The following is an 18,825-nucleotide window of genomic DNA, read 5'->3' on the forward strand; positions in this document are numbered from 1 at the left end:
TTAAAGGTAAAACTGCAAAGGTTTGCATGTCCTTAATCTCCACTATAAACACAGTAGGTTCTAGGTCCTGGACTACATGGCTAACGATTGTTGTATGTCTTATTTTCTATTAGCAATCTGTTCACAATCGAGCCACAGTACAATTCACCGCTACATATCCAAATCACACACAGTGAGATTCTTGCATTCAATTACTTCTTAAAAAAATAATTCATTCAATTTGCAAATGGATTGGCCACTAACATAAGAAAAACGGTAGACTCCCAGTATTTTGAGTGATGTGCTGCACCTGCTTCCTGCAATTCTAGTCAATATATCATTAAAAATATAATGTAACAATAGTCCACACTTAAGAAGAATTAAGCCTTTGCTAAGGTCAGATAGACTGCTTACATAGAACAAGCCAAACAATAAAGTAGTTTCTAGAATTTGAAATACTAAGACATTTACTTAACATAAATGACAAAACAGTAATATCATGAATGTTTATAAAGATAATTATTGTTTATTGGGCAAAAACATGCTCGTTGTACTGGTACCATCTCTCCTTGCCTTTTAACCAATTCTCTGTTTAATCCTCCTGTTGTTTTCTGGCATAAATCAAACTCTTTGGATCTAGAATAGTCTTTTTAATTGACTATTTGTACAGCACATAGCACGAAAGGAACATGATATTTTATTGCAGTCCCTCGGATTACTGTTGTACACATAATTAATAATAATAGTAGTCATAGAGGTCTACTTACCGGGAAATGTAGATCCCTTTAAATAACCAATAACATTAGAAATTGTCTTGTATGTTGGGACTGTCTGAACATTTAGACTGATTATTCGCTTTTCTGTTGAGATAAAAACAAAAAATGAGAACATTTTATCTCAGCCTTTATCAAGCCACAGAATCCCGTAGGCCATCAATTTCCCCTCTTTCTTTCTACCCACAGAGAAGAGAAGAATGTATTTTACACTTATTAAACTACATAGATTGCAGACAAAAAAGGTAACTATCCTATCTCCCACACTCAGGTAACGCTACAACCTAGGTTGGTACCTCAACAGTGGGGACTGAACAAGGGACTTCTAGATTCCAAACACATGAGCCTCTTCTGACTGAGATGAAAGACTCAGCTCTAGTAACTGAGCTTACAGCAGCCTCATCAACCCGTGCATGTGGCCCAGTCACCATTAGAGGAGGACACAATACCATATGGTCTGGGTGTTACACACTATCTGGCCAGGGAACTTGTCCGGCACTTCAGAGGCCCACCCAACTCACATCCCTATATGGGCTGTCAATTCTAGTCTCTTAAGGAGCTCCCCAGCAGCATGATGTTTGGAGTTGCATCTTAATGGCATAATTGAGCCAAATCAGTATCAACATCCTTAGCTGAAAAGTGACTGAACCAAAATAAAATATTCTGTGGAAAGATTGTTTTGTTCTTAAGTTCACAGACTATTTCCTTCCAATGTTGTATTTTCTTAAACAGTTTGTTTTCAAGTCTTGCTTCCTGAGCAGTCTGGAGCATTTAAATGATGAGTGCACTGGAATATGTAAAATAAAACTAACTTGTGTCTGTCTTTATCAGAAAGATTTTCAAGTTCAGGTTCATTCTCTGATACTTTTGTAATGAGTTGATTTTAAAATTATATTCAGAGTAAAACCATTTCAATTTCATTAATTTCCTAGACCTTAGAAATGGATGGTCAGTTAATGATTGAATCAGGTACAACAATGCCAAGATTCTTCCTTTGCTTTCAGGAAAATAGTTTTAAAAAATAAATTACAGGTCAAAACTTCAAATTATTATTCAATGCCTTATTCAGGCAAAATGCTCAGTATCATCAATGGATATGCTGTCGTGTAAGAACTCAGTAAGAACTTAATAAGGACTTTGGCTCTGCCACAGAATGCAGTGGAAATTCCCAGTGAAGTCAGTGGAAGTTATGAGTGCAGTTTAATAGAAAATTCAGATCCTATTAGTATATAATCACCACTGATAATTTCCATGGCGAGTCCTCTCATATACCTATGTTAAGGTTAGTGTTCTGATGAACCTTGTCCTTCTGACATGTATTGCCATAGGTGTCACTGACTCTCTGGAAGGAGAATGCCTTAGTTGTTTTATATGCTTTGTAAAAACCTCGTATTGTACCCTGGAATTTCAACTAGAATTTCTAGCTTTGCCCAATAATGAATCCAAAGAATTCCCACCATTGGCTTTTATAAAATACAGCTTGAAAACACCTTGTGGTATATGCTCTACGAATTATTCCCAATTTTGGATATAAAACCATTCTAGAGCCAAACAGCTCCCTCTTTTTAAAGCATTTTTCAAGCCAAAGCTGATTTGACTTCTGTTCTAATCCTACAGCATGTAATAGTGGTATGTTTTATTAGGCCCCAATTCAACAAAGCTTAAAGACGCGCTAAGCCCCACAAAAGACAACTAGACTTAACCATGTGCTTAAGTGCTTTTCTGAGTCAGTGTCTTAATACACACTGGCTACTGAGACTTGAACTGACGACAAAGCAACACAAAATTTTCTTCTGTCAAGTGATATGTTTTGGAATCAGATAATAAAATGAATAGACATACTGTACAATACTCCAGTTTAAAGTGGCTTAGCCTTAAAGGCTTAGTACACCTGACAAAAAGGCTCAAGGGGGTTTCCACGGCGTATACAGAAAAAAGTAAAATCTAATTTTCTTTAAACAGTTCTGACAACAAATCTTGGTTCCTGATGCTACATGTCTGATGAAAGACTTTAAAGGTCTTGACAACATTATCTCTTTTCCCTAAATTCTTTGGCAAGCTATAAGAAGATTTTAGCTTAATACTGCTTGAAATACACATTAAGTTTCTCTAAGCCATAAAACGACTTCAGAACAAGAAAAGAAAGTGATTTCGATATCATTAATATTTCTGGATTATTTTATTATTTTTCTTTTAAAGTTCTCTTGACTTGAAACCTGCCCATTGTTATCTAGCTAACATACATATCCATTTGTTACTATCACGGTTACCCATCACACAAATAGAGACAAAAGTGCTCCACTGGTTTCCATTGCATGTAATGGAAGCTGTTAAGTCCTCAGCACTTTTGAAGAGCAAGGTCACTTATTTAGAAGCTGAAATAATGATTAGACTCGTTTAAAAAAATAATCTTGCCCCAGGGTCACACTGACATTGGGTAGAGAATATTTGGGCTCAATTTTCAAACATGTTGATTCAATAAGATTTTTAAATCCTTCATTAAATGCTCAAATTGCCACTTAGGCACCAAAATGTCAGTTTTATATGTTATTTACGCACTTAGTGGGATTTTAAAATGCTCCTAGACACCTAAAACTCACTGATTTCAATGGGAGTTTGGTACCTAGATGCTTCTGAAAAGACCACTTTGTGCCTAAATACCTTTAAAAATCTAGTACCAGTTTTAGTGTGGGATTTGGAAATTTTCTTAAGGCACTAAGGTTTGAAAATTGAGCTCCTTCTGGCAAAATTCTTCTCCAAATACATTAATGAGACTCCATTAACCCACACATTAAAGTTTAGGCATATGAGCATCGGAGTAAAGTTGAGCACATGCAGAAATGGAGCTTCAGACTAACATTTTGCAAATTACTCCGCCGTGTTGCAGGAGTCCACTTGTGTGGAATAACTAGCAGAATCAGGGTTTAAAGATGTAATTCAGTCTCTGATGAATACACAACTTCCACTGAAGTCAATGGGAACTGTGCCTGAATTTTTCTCTGAATCACAGAAACTTGAAAGACAAGAGAATAGTCCTGGAAGACTGGAGAAGGGCTAACATAGTGCCCATCTTTAAAAAGGGGAAAAAGGAGGAACTGGGGGAACTACAGCGAGTCAGCCTGACTTTGATCCCTGGGAAGCTACTAACTACAGCGATGTATAAAACATTCAATTTGCAAATACCTGGAGGATGAAGGGGTCAACATGTATTTATCAAGAACAAAATCATGCCAAACCAGTGATTTCCTTCTTTGACAGGATAATTGATTTGGTGGATAGGAGAAATGCAGTGGATATAACATACCTGGACTTCAGACAGGCTTTTGACAGAGTCCCACATGACATTCTGATAAGTAAGCTGGAGAAATGCAGGCTCAACAGAACTACCATTAAGCATAGGTGCTGGAACTAGTGGTGTGGTGCGTGCTGTTGCACCCCGTGGCTTGAAGTGGTTCCCATCATATACAGAGTATATGGTTTGGTTCAATGGCTCTCAGCACCCCGCCCCTATAAAAATTATTCCAGCACCCTGCCAATAAGTGGATACATAATTGGTTTAACAACCGCAAACAAAGAGCTACTATTAATGGAATTATGTTGGACTGGAAGGAGGTCTCAGGTGGGGTTCCACAGGGACCTGTTCCGGGTCTGGTGTTGTTTAACATCTTTATGAGACCTGGATGTAGGTATAGCAAGCATACGGATCAAGTTTTGCAGATGACACAAAGCTAGGGGAGGTTACCTATATTTTGCGGGATAGTGCTAAATTTCAGAGGGATCTTGATAAATTGGAGAACTGGACTACAGACAACAAAATGAAATTCAACAAGGACAAACAGAGTACTACACTTAGGGAAGAAAAACCAAATGCACAAATACAGAATGGGGGAAAACTGGCGTGGCAGCAGCACTGCTGAAAAGGACCCGGTAGTTGTGGTGGATCACAACTTCAACATGAGTTAGCAATGCAATGCTGTTGCAAAAAAAGCGAATGCAATTTTAGATTGCATTAACAGAGGCATATCAGGCAAGTCACGGGAGGTGATAGTACCACTCTACTGGGCGCTGGTTAGGTCTCAGCTGGAGTTCTATGTCCAGTTTTGGTCACCAGTGTATAGAAAGGATGTACAGAAACTGGAAACAGAGTAGCAGCCGTGTTAGTCTGTATTCGCAAAAAGAAAAGGAGGACTTGTGGCACCTTAGAGACTAACCAATTTATTAGAGCATAAGCTTTCGTGAGCTACAGCTCACTCACGAAAGCTTATGCTCTAATAAATTGGTTAGTCTCTAAGGTGCCACAAGTCCTCCTTTTCTTTTTGAGAAACTGGAAAGGATCCAGAGGCAAGCAACAAAGATGATCAAAATTCAAAGGGATGGAATGCAAGCCATATGAGCAAAGGCTGAAGGAACTGAGTATGTTTAGTTTGGAAAAGAGAAGTTTAAGGAGCTACATGATAGCCGTCTACAGCTACTTCAAAGGCTGTCATAAAAAAGATGGAGAAAAGTTGTTCTCTTCTGCCACAGAGAGCAGGACAAGAGACAATGGGTTCAAACCACAGCATAGCAGATTTAGGAAACTTTTCCTGAGATTTAATCTAACTGTAAGAACAGTAGGACAATGGAACAGACTGCACTGGGAGGTTGTGGAAGCTTCTTCATTTTTCACAGAGGGGCTGAATAGCCATCTGTCTTGGATGGTTGAGACACAACGAATACTGCATCTTGGCAAGGAGTTAGATTAGATGACCCTTGCAATCCCTTCTAACATTATGGTTCTATGATGCTATGATAAGATGACCATTTTAAGTCACAATTAAAACGAAACTTTAAAATAAAGTATGATGCTGTATGTAATGTTACAGTATTTCAAGGAACACTGAATTCTATCAGGGTATTTAGCCCCACATTATATTTGCAATACTGCTAACCTCAGATATTCAAAAATCACAAGTCAGGCCCCAAAATATAATGAGATAATAAATTTAGGGTATTTTTAATTTGCCTTTAGCTTTCAGAGCTACTTGGGCTCACATTTTCAAGTTCCACAGCCACAAAGGCTAAAAACTTATTTTTGCTTAAAAATGAAAGCTGAGATTCTCACAAAATTACCTGTCTCCAGGAGGTGAAACTTTAAGAAAAATGTCAAATATTGCAAGACTTAAGGTTGAGAGAGTTTACAACACTGCATTAAGGAAGTTCATGCACTACCTAACATGGCACAGGAGACCAAACTGGCTACAGTATGTTTATTTCGCATGGATGATATATGAAGATGTACACAGATTGGTATATCACATTTTGCATATGCTGTTAAATGCACTAACATGATGTATACACTTTAAAAGCTGTACCTAATAGCAGATTTGTCCATCATTTAATTACAATACTTCACCTACATTAGACATTTTGCAGGAGTAATTGACATAGTAAAAATTGCATAACTGCCACATTAGAATTTCTGGTTACCAGCTTTTTAAAACCTTCTTTAAATGTAAAAATTTATTTCAGTTTGTTGCCAGTCTTTCATCAGGTATCATTTTCTGTAAAGAAATCGACCCATTCCACATTTTAAATCAGATGATAAATAATTTCAAATATATGTCTTTATAAACAGGGAAACGTGCCTGTTTCATCTAAAATTGGATCTTGATGCTGGTCAATGAGGCAGCAAAATATTTTGTATTAGATAATTTATGCACTGCATTGCATCTCTGAAAAAAGTAATTCTTGCATAACAGTGTATACCCTAAATTTATTATCTCATTTTGCATATGCAGAAAACTGATACTGAATATATTGCAATGGACAAAATGCTAAGTATACTGTAAACATATTTGTGCAATATTTGACATAGCAGAAGGGATGAACTGAGGCTCCTGCAATAAGAAGATTCCTTTCACACTCTTTTCCCATGCAAGTGACTGATCATCTGAATTCAGTCTCTTACAAATTTGAAACATCCCTAATTATTTTCTCAGTAGTCTTTGATTGATTAGAAAATTAATATTGTCCAATATCAAAACCATTCTTCTATTAACATGTATATTCATAATACCTGGCTTGGTCTAAAGACTTCCATAATTAAATTTTTCACTACTTGATTGAATCCTGTGGACCTAGACTAAAAAGATCAGCAACAAAACTAGTTATACAAAAGGTTTCTGAGGGCTTGTCTACACTGGCAAGTTTTGTCAACAAAAACTGGCTTTTGGTTACAAAAAAGCAATAGCATACACACTGCCATGTGATTTTTTTTAAAAAAATCCACCTAGTTTTGGTGACAAAACACTTTCACACCTGCGAGAGACTTTTGTCTTTTCCCCTCCATTTTTTGTCAACAAACATTCAGTGCAGACACCAGGTTTTTCTTCAATTTTATTGGCCTCCAAAAAGTATCCCAAAATTCCCATGCTGCCACTCTGGTCAGCGGTTTGAACTCCGCTGCTCTGCAGCCAACCCGCCCCTCTCCCTTGCAAGCCCCAGAAATTTTAAATCTCATTTCCTGCTTGCTGGCTTCCCAGAGTGGCTTCCCAGATCAGCATGGCTGGCTATCACACCAAACGCGCTCCCGCTTGGACTACCGCTGAGCTGTTGAATTAGGAGAGGGAGAGGAGTCTGTTCAGTCACAGCTGCGAGTGACCGATAGGAATCGGGACGCATATGGGCAAGTTTCTCGAGGCTTGTGCAAAAAGTGCTATGATCAGGACACACAGCAGTGCAGAGCGAAGATAAAGGAGCTCAGGCAGGCATACCATAAGCCGCAGGAGGCGAACTATCGCTTGAGTGGTGCACCTAAGACCTGCCACTTCTATAAGGAACTGAATGCTATCCTCGATGGTGACCCCACCTCCATCACCGATAGCCCCGTGGATACTTCAGAGGCAGCAGAAAGAGGGGAGAACCCAGAGGATGAAATTCTGGATGAAGAATTTGAGCTAGAAGAGGATGTGGAGCTCCCAGCGGGGTCGCCCGGTGGGGCAGGCAGCCAGGAACATTTCTCCACTCCAGAAGTACTCAAAGGGGAGCAGGAAGCAGATGAGGCTCTGGGTAAGTTTCTCTGGCTTGTGTAGGGAATCAAAAAGTGGGAGGTAGGTAGTGTTTTCTGTGAGCTGGACATCGCCCTACATAGCTAATCTGCATGGCCAAGCAGGGTGTCGATGGACATCGAGACCTGCAGAGAGGCTCTGGAAAGTTTCCAAGAGGTACTTGTTAATCCTCAGCCACAGATTCCAAGGAATTGCAACCTTGTTAGTTCCCCCACTGTAGAAAACTACCATGCCATTTAGCAATCACTGGAGCTGGGACCAAAGTGGCACATAGCTGAGCTGCACATAGACCAGGCTGAAAGCCACAAGCATTCAGCAGTTGTGCCATGGTACTCTGGTCACCTGCAGCAGCGAGATGTCAGCCAGCAGGTTGGCTGCCTGTGAAAAAGTGTAGGATAATTTTAGAATGAGTTCCCTGCAAAGCTGCCCTGCAAGCCGTGACCTTTTTGTCTGTACACACAACTGCCTTCCCCCCACTCCCAACACTCACCATGATTGGGGTGCTCGTGGAGCTGTGTGCCTGCCTAGAGTCTCAGAGAGAAAGTGATTGCTACTCGCAAAAGGCCCTTGTTACTAAAATGTTTCAATCATTTCTCTTCTGTTCAGCACAGACCTTGAAGAACACCCCCCCCCCCCCAGCTTCGGCAGATAAGAAAAAATCCTAGGTGCAGTAAAGACGACATGTTCCAGGAGGTGCTACAGCGCGATGAGAGACAGACCAGGAAATGGAAAGAGTGCTGGGAAGCCAAAAGGCCCTGAGTGTAAAGAATGTCTGGAACTCAGTACTTAAAAGTAGCTCTAAAGAGGGCACACCTGATCTGGTATGGAGCAGATGTGTCACACTGAATATCTGAGACAACTGTGAACTTCAAAACAATCCATATTACATAGATAAATCTTGCCATAGCCCACTCTATTTGGCAGAAGTAAAGATGTTATTTTTTCTGAGAGGTCCAGGCTGCTGTTTTGTGACCTATTAACCTCTAAGAATCACCCAGAAGAATGAGGACTGTCCTCTTTTGGGATAAAAACTCAACAATGAAAGCTTTTTTGGAGTGTGGGGAGAGAATACAACTTATATATCTTGGTCTCTTATAACTATGAAGTCTGCAAGGAAGAGGAAGAGTAGAAAGAAAGATACTACAAGAAAATGCTGTAACATATGATGATTAAGAATGAGTATCAGCAGCATACAGTTTAAGATTACTTCTTTCTATAAAATTCTGTGAAATAGTGAGGCTTCCATTTCAAATAGTCACAGGGCAGAAACACATAAGTATACTGTGCCATCTAGACATGGAAATGTACATCACCAAGCTCCCTGGTGGCATTTTCCTCCATTTGTTCTTCTAGATGTGTAGCATGATGCTCATGTACTATGTCAAGAAATGACAAGGTTGTTTGCATATTGACATAACTGAGTGATGTCACGGTCAACATTATTAAATGAGGTTCTTCCAGCAAGCTCTGAAGGAGAAACACATATAACAGTATCACAGTGCTCCATTCTACTACTGCAATGCCTGTCAGAGAACGTTGTTTGCCTTAGACCAGGGGTCAGCAACTGGTAGCATGCGAGCCGATTTTTACTGGCTCGCTGCTGTCAGCCAGGGTCCTGGCTGCCGGCCCCGCTCAGCCCGCTGCCGGTCTGGGTGAACGGAACTCCTGGACGGCAGCAGGCTGAGCAGGGCCGGCAGCCGGCTGAGCGGGGCCGGCAGCCAGGACCCCGGCTGGCAGGAACTGGCGGACAGAATCCCAGACTGGCAGCGGGCTGAGCCACTCAGCCCGCTGCCTGCCTGGGGTTCTGTCCACCGGCCCCGCTCAGCCTGCTGACGGTCTGGAGTTCCGTCCGCCAGCCCCTTGCAAGCCGGGGTCTCTGCTGCTGGCCCCACTCAGCCCGCTGCCTGTCTGGCTGAATGGAACCCGATAGTAAAGAACTAACACCAGTAACCAAGCAAAGTGAAATTCTGCTAAACGTAAACCTCCCCACCTAGCTCTTTCATTGTAAAAGTCAAATTCTTGATTCAACCTCCCTGATGTACAAGTCCTAGAATAGCCTTGAACAGAGGCTGTGAAATTTACCAAACTGAGCAAAATTCACATCGCAATTTTGTGGTGTGCATCTGGGATCCTGCACTAACACAACTCCACAAACCTCATTTTCACTTATGACTCAAGGTAAAATTTTAAATACAGGTCTCAAGTGCTTGTAAGGCTTGAATATTAACCCATCTTCATCACTAAACCTCCAAAAAATAGTGCTATTGAGTGATTAGAATGTTTCGTGTAGCTTCAGGTGTAAAAGATAGAATTGCTCAGATTCAGACGTATTTCACGCATGGGATACCTTCACAGATAATAGTACATCAGAAACTCACTAATAGGCACTAATAACTCAGAGACCCAATTTAAATGACTGAAATTCGTGAATTGGTAAGTAAGTGAACGAACAACAACAAAGCAAGGTTTCTGCAAGACAAAATGTCCTTTGTTTATGTTGATAAGTGTATTTTAGTTTTATGATAATATTTCATAACATTCTAGTAAATATGCTATAATATATTCTGTAAAAATAAGATCTATAGTATTATGAGACCTCACTACAGTACACTGCTCTTAATTCTTTGCAAAGATGCAGGGAGAGACCACAACATTTTTATTTTTACGTTATTGTTGGGGGGGTTATAAAACGTGTGGATTAAGGAGGTTGTACTGCAGTAAACAAAAAGCAAAACAAAATATAGGGTAACCTTTTATTCCTACAGTTTATTTCATAGCTTGTAACTCTTTAGTATGCCTGAGATGTTTCCCTCCCGATCTTCCCAACCTCTTTGTCACGTTACATCCCTTGAAAACTGCTGGGCTGGGGGGGGAAGGAAGCAAAAGAAGAAAACTCTATCTAAATGCTTAATCATTACTGATGAATTCGCTGTTCAGCTTTTTGAAACATACTGACAAGAGAATGATGAGCATTTTATCCTAACAAATTTTAAGCCACCCAGTTGTCTGAATTGCTCATTCATCTCTTTTGACATCTCAGTGACGAGTTCTACATCAGAAGTGAAATATTTCTTATGCTTTCTTAGGATCAACGGGGAGTCTGAAGTATCAGCCTTCTAATATGTATCATTCTACTCAGCCGGCAATTTTAAAAATACATTAAGTAGTACATAGATACATACCAGCTCAAATTTTTGGTCCATTCCAACAAATCCTCAGCAAGGATCATGAGGGTCTCGAGGACTGTGTGTCCACTACATGAAAGCATGACACATTCTTCAGCTTTATGTGAAGTTGTTATTACAGACTCTCCTAGTTAAAATCCAAGAATGCTCCACCTTGGCAACTTTAGTCAAGGTATTTTCTATTTGGAATCAGACATAAGCTGTTCTCTTCAGGTCCAGGCTAAGATGAACTATGGCCAGGTTTTTCCTAGGCATAGAGTCTGACAAGCCCTTTACTCCCAGAAAACATGCAACTCCTGGTGTCCCAGTAAAATAAAACAAACTGAAATAAACAATCAACTAACCAATCCTGAGGCTGCCAGGCAAACAAAGCTGAGTGCCTACCTTTAGGATGATTCTTCCCTGGACCCTGCAGGCAGAGATCTTGTAGAGCTGGAAGCAGGGTAGATCCTGTCCCTCTCTAGAACAGAGGTTGCCCAGCCCAAACACGAACTTTTAAGGCTTGCTTGCTTCCGGAAGGCAGCTCAGCTGTTAGCGTTCCCTCTAAGCTATAGAGCTCACACATCTCATGCGGGGGAGTTTACAGCTAACTGTCTGGCTGGGTGTCCAACAAAGGGAGCTACTTCCCCACTTTATTTATCACACCCACACTGCACCAAGAACCAAGGACTAGCGCGGCCATAGCTAGGAAGCCTGGGATATGGTGATTTCACTCAGATCTGCATACTCTGGTGTAGATGCTGGACTCCTGGATTTGGTGCCCAGGTCCATAAATTGTAAACATAGGGTCACCAATGAGTATGGATGCTCTAGCACTGGTCTTGCAAACCCAGAATCGATGGACTTCAGACCCTCTAACCCTGGTCTTACACTGCAGTGTAGACATAACCAGAGTTTCAGTCTGTAAAGTCTTGTCTGAAAAATTCATCCACCACAACGTGCAGGACTCCTTGAAGGGTGAAGAGGTGAGCGAATCCTGCCTAGATTTGAAAGTGTGGCTTCATAGAAATGGGGTAATTATTAATATCAAAACTGAACTATGTATTTGTGATTTGCATTACCATAGCCCCTCGGAGCCCTAATGATGTGTTGGTTCTGCTCTCTCTACCTTCTCTTTCATTTTCTTTTCCAAATCAGCTTCTCTATGCAGAAAATGCTTCTGTCAAGCATTTCTCTCCCCTCAGCCACTGCTATTTACATACAGTACTTGCATACCATGAGACTCTCCTATCATCCTCCCTGTGGAAGACCTTAGCTACAGACAAATGAAGGGATTTTGTTCTCCTTACGTGGTGCTGCTCTCTGCTGCTCCCAGGGATGGACAGACACTTCTCCCTTCCAAAGGGAAAGTTCTTTAACTACTTCTCCACTTGCTGATCACATTGCCTTACATTTATTTACACTGCCTCTGGCACTTCCCCCACCCTTGACGCCTTTGGGGAAGAAGAAGTCCCTCTATAAAAACCACCTAGTTAAGTCTGCATTGAGGAAAATATTCCTTCCTGACCTCAGCAGTAATCACGTTATGTCTGGAAGCATGAGGTCTCACTGCCTTCATTCTTAGCATTTGTAATTACAAATGCTAAGAGTGGTCATAAACTTAACCAAGCTTTTTATGGTCTTGTTTTATTATATCCTTATTCCACAATAACTTTCTAAAAGTGGTAAACAACTGATACAACCACACACACTGTACAATGGTTGCCCCTAAAAATGCATTTAAAGTTTGCTTTTTACTATAGTAATTGTTTTATCGCCTATAGATAGCGTAGGGAATACTGTGCTAATGTTATTTATTTACAAAGGAAATTGGCAAAGCCTTTTAAAAGGATGGTATTAACACATAGGCCTAAAGCTCTAAGTTAGGTTAAAAAATTGTTAGTCAAAATTATCATGAAGGTTTGCAAAATTAGGCTAAGAAAAATAATAAAAAAATGATAGCAAGCAAATTTTAGAGTGAAAAATATGTCGAAAGGTCATGACTTATTTTTGCAGACTTATTTTTACAGTTACTTAAACATATATGCTTGTAATCAGTGCTAACTACTTGAACAACAAGTTATAAGAGTATAAGAAAAACTATGAGAAAGGAAAAGAAGTACTTGTGGCACCTTAGAGACTAACCAATTTATTAGAGCATAAGCTTTCGTGAGCTACAGCTCACTTCCTCAGATGCATATCGTGGAAACTGCAGCAGGCTTTATATATACACAGAGAATAGCTTATTACCAGCAGGACAGTGGGGTGGGAGGAGGTATTGTTTCATATTCTCTGTGTATATATAAAGCCTGCTGCAGTTTCCACGATATGCATCTGAGGAAGTGAGCTGTAGCTCACGAAAGCTTATGCTCTAATAAATTGGTTAGTCTCTAAGGTGCCACCAGTACTCCTTTTCTTTTTGCGAATACAGACTAACACAGCTGTTACTCTGAAACCTATGAGAAAGGAGTAAGTCTTTCAAAACCATAAAATGTTCCAACTGCAAAGGGGAAAATAAGTGATTAATTAAGAAATGTTAGTTATTGTCTCTGTTCGCCAAAATTTTTGTGATCTTTTATACCCTGGAAATTTGGTATGTGTTAAATGTAACTGTCCAGACAATTAATCACAAGGTAGTCATTTGTTAGTAATAGGACAATAATAAGTTACACATTTAGCCACAAACTGTAATATGAACTAAATAAAGGGGAATATAAGAAACCTGTAAACTTTGAACCACCTCAGCCCAGTATGAGTGGCAGCCTTGTGGCCCCAGAGTGGGTCAGTAATTGCGTCTCTTCAATGTGCTGCTGTTTTCTTTGGTCAGGCAACCTGACTTAATCAAATAGTAAATTGGCATTTACTATTTGAGGTTTCGGTAATCAACACTTTAATAGAACCCATTACTTACAATGGCCACAACACCTACATATACAAACAATACCTCAAATGGACTGGGTTAAATAGATGAGACAATACAATGTGTGTCCCCACTGTATTTTTCCTCTTATAAAAGATAGACTAACACAAAATAAAAATCAAGAGAATATTTATGTTCGAAACATGCAGCATTCCTGAAAGGTTCTCTATGCTTATTCCTTCACTTAATCTCTATGCAGTATCTCTTCTGGCATTTTTCTCAAATCAGTAATCAGTTTGTTAAGGCAATAATCTGCATGACCTTGGTGAAGGTATGGCCTTTGGAGAGGCATTCTGAATGCATTCTCCCTTTTCTTCCAGCCCTACTCAACACATGCCTTTCTATTGCTTTTGTTGTCAGAATTCAGCCATCTCCAGGTGAAACATATGGGAAAAGGTCCCCTTAGATATGGGCACAAATACACATTACTGATGTTTATTTTCTAGCAAACAGATACAAACTAAATAATGTGAAAGATGGATCACCATTTAGAAATGCTACATATGTGCTGGAGGCAGAAATAAGACACAACCCATCGCATTAATATGGTAGTTTAAATGCTCCAACAAGGCCTAATAAACTGCATTGCATCACTAGCAACATCTCCAGGGTGATGATGCATAAAGTCAGAGGGATTTTCTAGTCAACAGCAGGAATTAGAGTTTAATGCCTTGTACTAAGAGACTTCGTACTCCTGAAATGTGACTTACATAAACTGAATCTTGGCAGATGCAGTGTTTGCTGAAGCTGAAACTTGGAAGCAATGCAAATATGGTTTCTGAAGCTAATGCACAAAATGCCGTATTTTAAAAATGGCTCTTTTATAGTACGTCACAGCATTTTGTTTTCACTCAGCCTCAACTTAGCCCATAAATTACACTCTAAAGATCTGCTTTTTCATAGCCTGTTCTTAAAAGGCTGCTAGCAGAACACACCTGCAATCAGACAAACCCTCAATTATACCCAATTACTCAGAATGTATTTGAAGTACTTAAGGACCATTCCATAATGAACAGAAACCATCATCACCTGTCACAGGCAGTTTGAGAGGGATACACCCATCACTTTTGCTTCTGTCCTCAGGTAAAGAAACCAGTCTTTTGATGAGCAGTGCAGATATGGGTTGCACTAACAGTGATGTAAGGTTCGATCGGTTATGTCTGTAGTTTCCATCTGCAAATGAATGAGAGAGAGCAAACAGCAATTTAGTAAATGAAAAATTAAAAAGGAAAATATTTCCAGAGTCTGCATATGTCTTAAAACAGACAAAGCCAATACACAGTTTATGATATAGCAGACTCACCCCTACAATGAAAAGTTGGATTTAGATTAGCAGCCATTACTCTGCACTTACATTAATGAAAGAATTTTAAAGCTCTTTGGTGATGTATACTACAATTTAGGATTTGGGAGAGTAATTTCTAAAGAAGTAAATCACCCCAAAAAAATCTCCTGTAGCACATATTAAATCGTCTGTGTGGTACAGATATGAAATGAGGGTGGCATGTAGTAAAAGGAATAAAAAAAAGAAAAGAATTATTGGGATTCTATGGTTACCTTTGTTCAGTAAGGAATGAACAAGATGATACAATAGTATCAGATGGCAAAACAGACATTAAACTCAATGGTGGATTCTAGAGCAAACAGATGCATAGAGAAATGCAAGCACAGTGCCAAACTAACTGGATTGTTTAGTTTTGCATAGATTTTTAAATGACACAAAAAATAGCAACATATAGCACTGGTCTTATTCAAGGAGCAAAAGACCTACATTACCATACAGAGCAAGGCTTTCACAAGAATTCTGAAAATAAAACATACAACGTAGACCAAACTGCACAGAACAATAGCCTCATAATAAATGTTCGACTCAGAGATCCTGGCTTTTTGATGTGAGGAGAGCCAACATGCATATATCTCCAAGCACAAAAATAAGAAATATATTCTTTCCTCTTTAAAGACCAAATCTTCATTGACACAAATGGGAGTTGTATTTGACTAAAGTGAATAGGATTTATCCTCTAAATGCAAGTATGTTTTTGTAATGTAGGGGTGAAGGTTCAGCTGAGGGATTTCTGACTGATTTCTTACAGATTCATGCTGAGCAGATGTCAAGTGGGGGAAGCTTACATAAAAGCAAAAACCTTCAAATACAGCTACAAAGAACTCGGGAAGCAGTAGCACAAGCCTGGTCATATCAAAAGGCGCAAGTCAACTATAAAAGTCTCCCCCAAAATGGCAGCAAAAGCTAATACACTTTGTGAGGTTGGAAGCCCACCAGTTATGGTGAATTGATTCGAGAGACAAGATGGAACTTAAGCTCTCTCATTTGAAGCCATAATGCCAACCATTTGAGAAAGTAATGGGAAGGGAAAAATCTCTAAAAAGATAGATGCAATAAAGGAGGAAATGACCGTTATGAGAACAAACAAAACATATTTAACATTAAAAGGTTGAGTGAGTGAAGCAGAAAAACTGATTATTTCACTAGGGGACAAATACAAGATGCTTGAGGAGGAAAACTCCTGACTTAAAAAAGGATTCTCAACCTGCCCTGGAACAAAAGACTGATGACCTGAAAAACAGTCTAGATGAAATCATGTTTGTTTAATTGGGGTCTTAGGATATGCTAAACCCCACAACCCGGAAGAATTTTCAGAATCCATGCACCAAAATGCCTGTCAGATCAATGATAATGATTTGCCTATTACCAGGGAACAGACCAGGAGACATCTTGCAAGGAACTCCCCTCTAAGAGCAACTATGATCCACTGTTATATAACTTCCAAACTCCCATGCATTGAAACTGGTTCTATAGCAAGCGAGAAAAGTCAGAAAATCTGCTGTATCCCTGCCTATACTACATTATTTCTAGTTTGGAAATCCAGAATAAGGGTAGATATTTGATGAGATTAAAAATAAACTCTGATAAAAAAGTATCTGCTTTATCCAGCCTGGTTGAGGCTGGTGTGCAGTCCTTTACAACACCAAAAGACAGCTGGCTATTCCTGGTGACCTCCATAATGCAATCACAAGGTGTTGGACCCATCAAGAATCAATAACATGCACTCTAATTAAATTCTACAAAATTACTAACAAAAATCCTGTTAGTGAACTAGCATTGAATTAAATTCTACAACCACCTGCATGTAGCCTTCCTTTGTGGACAGTGCTGGAAATACCAGAGGCTTTCCAAGGTTCCATAATTTGCCTTTACAAATAGTGCAAAAACAACAAAAGCTACTGTATACTGTTATAGAGAAGAACCTATTGTATGCCTAACATACAGTAGAAACACTCTCAGCCTGAGGAGGCTTGTAGAGTCCTGAAGCTAGCAAAGTAATGCTCAATTATGTCTTTGCAGAGGCACAACCATGCTGTGGAGGGTAAAAGAGCACCATTCAAGTGGCAGTGACAGCGACCACAGGGCCCCTGGTTCACTCTGTGGGTTGTAGGCACCCAGTAAGAGGAATCACAGTCTAGGTTTCTACATATGGAGAAGATTTCTGATAGTAGAGAGCTCTTTAATCTACTAGACAAAGGCATAACAAGGCGCAGTGACTGGAAGCAGAAGCTAGACCAGGATCAGATGGTATTCACTCAAGAGTTCTGAAGGAACTCAAATGTGAAATTCAAATGTGAAATTGCAGAACTACTAACTGTAGTTTATAACCTATCATTTAAATCAGCTTCTACACAAAATGACTGGAGGGTAGCTAATGTGATGCCAATTTTTAAAAAGGGCTCAGAGGTGATCCCGGAAATTATAGGGCGGTAAACCTGACCTCAGTACCAGGTAAACTGGTTGAAACTATAGTAAAGAACAAAATTGTCAGACACATATATTAACAAAATATGTTGGGGAAGAGTCAACATGATTTTTTAAAGGGAAATCATGCTTCACCAATCTACTAGAATTCTTTGAGGGGGTCAAAAGCATATGGAAAAGGGGGATCCAGTGGATATAGTGCACTTAGATTTTCAGAAAGCCTTTGACAAGGTCTCTCAAAGCCTTTTAAACAAAGTAAGCTGCCTTGCGATAAGAGGGAAGGTCCTCTCATGGATTGTTAACTGGTTAAAAGATCGGAAACAAAGGGTAGGAATAAATGGTCAGTTTTCAGAATGGAGAGAGGTAAATAGTGGTATCCCCCAGGGGTCTGTATGGGACCAGTCCTATTCAACATATTCATAAATGATCTGGAAAAAGGGGTAAACAGTGAGATGGCAAAATCTACAGATGATACAAAACTACTCAAGACAGTTAAGTCCCAATCAGACTGTGAAGAGCTACAAAAGGATCTCACAAAACTGGATGACTGGGCAACAAAATGGCAGATGAAATTCAATGCTGATAAATGCAAAGTAATGCACATTGGAAAGAATAATCCCAACTATACATATACAATGATGAGGTCTAAATTAGCTATTACCATTCAAGAAAGAGATGTAGGAGTCATTGTGGATAGATCTCTGAAAACGTCTCCTCAATGTGCAGCAGCAGTCAAAAAAGTGAACAGAATGTTGGTAACCATTAGGAAAGGAATAGCTAATAAGACAAAAAATATCATATTACCTCTATATAAATCCATAGTACGCCCACATCTTGAATACTGCATGCAGATGTGGCCGCCCCATCTTAAAAAAGGTATATTGGAATTGGAAAAGGTTCAGAAAAGGGCCAAAAAAAAAATGATTACGAGTATGGAATGGCTGCCGTATAAGGAGAGGTTAATAAGCCTGGGGCTTCCCGCAGCTCCCATTGGCCGGGAATGGCAAACCATGGCCACTGGGAGCTGTGGGCGGTTGTGCAAATGTAAACAAACTGTCTGGTGGCCTACCAGCGGATTACCCTGACAGGCCGCAGGTTGCCCACCACTGTCCTATGGTTTCAGCACATGCAGTGTGAATAGTATTTTTAAGTTGATCCCAGTGCTCTTGAATGT

General features: G+C 39.8%; 1 protein-coding gene across 9 annotated transcripts in view; it reads right to left on the reverse strand.

Annotated features, from left to right (window-relative positions):
• Positions 1–18,825, reverse strand: part of NAALADL2 (N-acetylated alpha-linked acidic dipeptidase like 2) — a 913,317-nt gene that overhangs the window by 234,131 nt on the left and 660,361 nt on the right. For all 9 annotated transcript variants that reach the window (XM_073359348.1, XM_073359349.1, XM_073359350.1 and 6 more), the window contains 2 exons: positions 14,912–15,055; positions 747–839 (listed from right to left, as the gene is read on the reverse strand). In XM_073359348.1, coding sequence (XP_073215449.1) covers positions 747–839; positions 14,912–15,055 — 237 coding nt within the window. The remainder of the gene's footprint in view (positions 1–746; positions 840–14,911; positions 15,056–18,825) is intronic.

Source organism: Lepidochelys kempii, chromosome 9, assembly GCF_965140265.1.
Source record: "Lepidochelys kempii isolate rLepKem1 chromosome 9, rLepKem1.hap2, whole genome shotgun sequence".
In the NCBI taxonomy this organism is placed as follows: Eukaryota; Metazoa; Chordata; order Testudines; family Cheloniidae; genus Lepidochelys; species Lepidochelys kempii.